This window comes from Hippopotamus amphibius, chromosome 6, assembly GCF_030028045.1.
Source record: "Hippopotamus amphibius kiboko isolate mHipAmp2 chromosome 6, mHipAmp2.hap2, whole genome shotgun sequence".
Classification (NCBI taxonomy): domain Eukaryota; kingdom Metazoa; phylum Chordata; class Mammalia; order Artiodactyla; family Hippopotamidae; genus Hippopotamus; species Hippopotamus amphibius.
This window is the reverse complement of record NC_080191.1, coordinates 151924892-151927909: the sequence shown is the minus strand read 5'-3', so window position 1 is coordinate 151927909 and position 3018 is coordinate 151924892. Positions and strand designations below refer to the sequence as shown.

At 35.3% G+C, this 3018-nt stretch overlaps 1 protein-coding gene across 1 annotated transcript; it reads right to left on the bottom strand.

Moving 5' to 3' along the window:
* Positions 1-2037: 2037 nt before the first annotated feature.
* LOC130855918 (protein BUD31 homolog) lies at positions 2038-2747 on the bottom strand. Its single transcript, XM_057740001.1, has one exon. The coding sequence runs from the start codon at positions 2665-2667 to the stop codon at positions 2233-2235; it is 435 nt and encodes a 144-aa protein (XP_057595984.1). The 5' UTR covers positions 2668-2747; the 3' UTR covers positions 2038-2232.
* Between the last annotated feature and the right edge of the window lie 271 nt (positions 2748-3018).

The window sequence follows — 3018 nt, the reverse complement described above, 5'->3', positions numbered from 1 at the left end:
TCATTCTTCTACGTGTATCTGTTCAATTTTCCCAGCACCACTTATTGAAGAGACTGTCTTTTCTTCATTGTATATTCTTGCCTCCTTTGTCATAGATTAATTGACCATAGTTGCATGAGTTTATTTCTGGGTTCTCTATTCTATTCCATTGATCTGTGTCCATTTTCATGCCAGTACCATACTGTCTTGAGTAATGTGGCTTCATGGTATAGTCTCAAGTCAAGGTGTGTGGATACCTCTAGCTTTTTTCTTTTTTCTGAAGATTGCTTTGTCAATTTGGGATCTTTTCTGTTTATACATAAATTTTAGGATTATTTGTTCTAGTTCTTTGGAAGATTTCATGGGTATTTTGATTGGTAGTGCATTAAATCTGTAGATTTCTTTTGGTAGTATGGACGTTTTAACAATATTAATTATTCTAATCCAAGAGCACAGGATATCTTTCCATTTCTTTCTGTTGTCTTCAGTTTTATAGTTTTCAGCATATAGATCTTTAGCCTCCTTGGTTAAGTTTATTCCTAGGCATTTTATTCTTTTTGATGCAATGTAAATGGTTTTTCTTTGTTCGTTTTCTCTAATAGTTCATTATTGTATAGAAGAGCAACATATTTCTGTATGGTAATCTTATATCCTGTAACTTTACTGAATTCATTTATTCAAATAGTTTTTGGTGGAAATCTTATGATTTTCTATAGTATCATGCTATCTGCAAATAGTGTCAGTTTTGCTATTTCTATTTACATTTGAATACCTTCTTATTTCTTGTCTGATTTCTGTGGCTGGGACTTCCAACACTATGTTAAATAGAAATGGCATCCTTATCTTATTCCTGATTTTAAAGGAAAGGCTTTCAGCTTTTCACCATTGAGTATGATGTGAGCTGTTTGCTTGTCATGATGGCCTTTATTATGTTGATATGTCCCCTCTATATCAACTGTGACAAGTTTTTATCATGAATGGGTGTTGAATTTTGTCAAATGCTTTTCCTGCATTTATTTAATCATGTGATTTTTATCTTCCTTTTGTTAATGTGGTGTATCACACTGATTTATCTGCAAATATTAAACCATACTTATTACATCCCTGGAATAAATCTCACTTCATCATGGTGTATGATCCTTCTTATATATTGTTAGAATTGGTTTGCTATTATTTTGTTGAGGATTTTTGCACCTATATTCATCACAGTTATTGGTCTCTAGTTTTCTTTTTTTGTAATATCTTTGTCTGGTTTTGGTATCAGGGTAAGGGTGGTCTCGTAGAATGAACTTGGAAGCTTTCCATTCTCTTCAGTTCTTTGGAATAGTTTGAGAATGATGGGTATTATCTATTCTTTATATATTTGGTGGAATTCCCAAATTCCCCTATAAAGTCATAAGAACCTGGACTTTTGTTTGCCAAAGTTTGGTTGGTTTTATTTGTTTTTATTTATTTAAAAAAAATTTAATTACAATTCAATTTTACCCCCAGTGATCAGTCTGTTCAGATTTACCTGTTTCTTCCTGATTCAGTCATGGCATGTTGTATGTTTCTAGAAATTAATTCATTTGTTCTAGGTTGTCCAATTTGTTGGCATCTAACTATTCATAGTATTCCTTTATGACTTTGTATTTCTTTGGTATTGCTTGTTATTTCTGCTCTTTCATGAAATGTCTTTTTGCATATGTTTTGCTCTAAAGTCTATTTCACTTAAGATAAAAGGGCTTTCTTTTAATTTGTGACATGTTTTACCTTTTCCCATTCTTTTCATTTTAACCTATATGTTTTCATATTTAAAGTTGGCTTTTGTATTCAGCATATAGATTGATTTTTGCTTTTTAATCACTATGACAGTCTTTGCCTTTGAACTGTTTAGATTATTTACATTCAATGAAATTATTGGTATTGGGTTTTAGTATGCCATTTTGCTTTTTCTTTTGTCTTTATGCCATATTTTCTTTGATACTATCCCTTCTTTTGCTGCCAAATTTTGTATTGAGTGTTTGCCTATGATTCTATTTTGTCTCCAAAGGTTTTTTTACCTATATCTTTTTTTTTTTTAAGAGTACGAGTTTTATTTCTACAAATCACAGCTGACAAACACCAAAGCCTTCACACGTAGAGACCATGCTCCTACTCAGGCCTGGGGGGCCACTCTGAGGAAGAGCTGCTCCCAGGAAAGGGTGGCGTTGACAGGGAGAAACCTGCGCAGTCCAGGGTCCAGGGCGGAGAGGGGGTCGGGACCCGCCGGTCTCAGCCGGAGCAGCCCCGGCAGCTGCAGTGTGTGCACTCGATGATCCGGCCCACTTCCAGCTTGCTTTTGGGGACCCGGCAAATGTAGTTCGTCCCAAAATTGGTGTCCCGTGTCTGAATGCACCGCAGGCAGCATAGGTTCTCATATCCCTGCTTTTTCCATTTTGCGATCAGGTTTTTATCTGCATAGCCTTCTTTAATACAATATTCATACAGTTCTCTGCTTATGGCTTTCCGCTTGTAGAAGAGGTCAAAGATATAGTGGGTTTTCTGGTGATGGATCCTGAAGATGGGCCACAGAGATTCCACTTTCCTCTTTCCCTCATGAGGTTCTGTTTCAGCTTCTCTCATCTTTTGATCTAATTCATCCAACGTTGGCTCAATCAGCTCCCAGCCATCTGGGGAAGCTTTCCGGCTTCTTTTGACTTTAGGCATTTTTTCCCCAGAAGATAATCTGCAAAGATCAGGTCCTCCGTTGCCACCGGATGCCCCTTCTCTACTGACAGCCTTCGCTTCCCAAGTTATCCCTTCAGGATTATATATCTTTTTTATTGTTGCTTCTTATAGTGTTTTTAATGTCCATCTTTAACTTGTTATAGTCTAGTTTCAAATATTATGCCATTTCACATAGATTGTAAGATCCTTTCAAAAGTATACTTTAATTCTCCCTCCCATCCTTGTATTAGTTTTCATATATTTTACTTTGACATAAACTTCAGAATATTATTTATTACCTTAAAGAGTCAGTTAATATGTCTATATTAATTTTAAAAATGAGAAAAATAT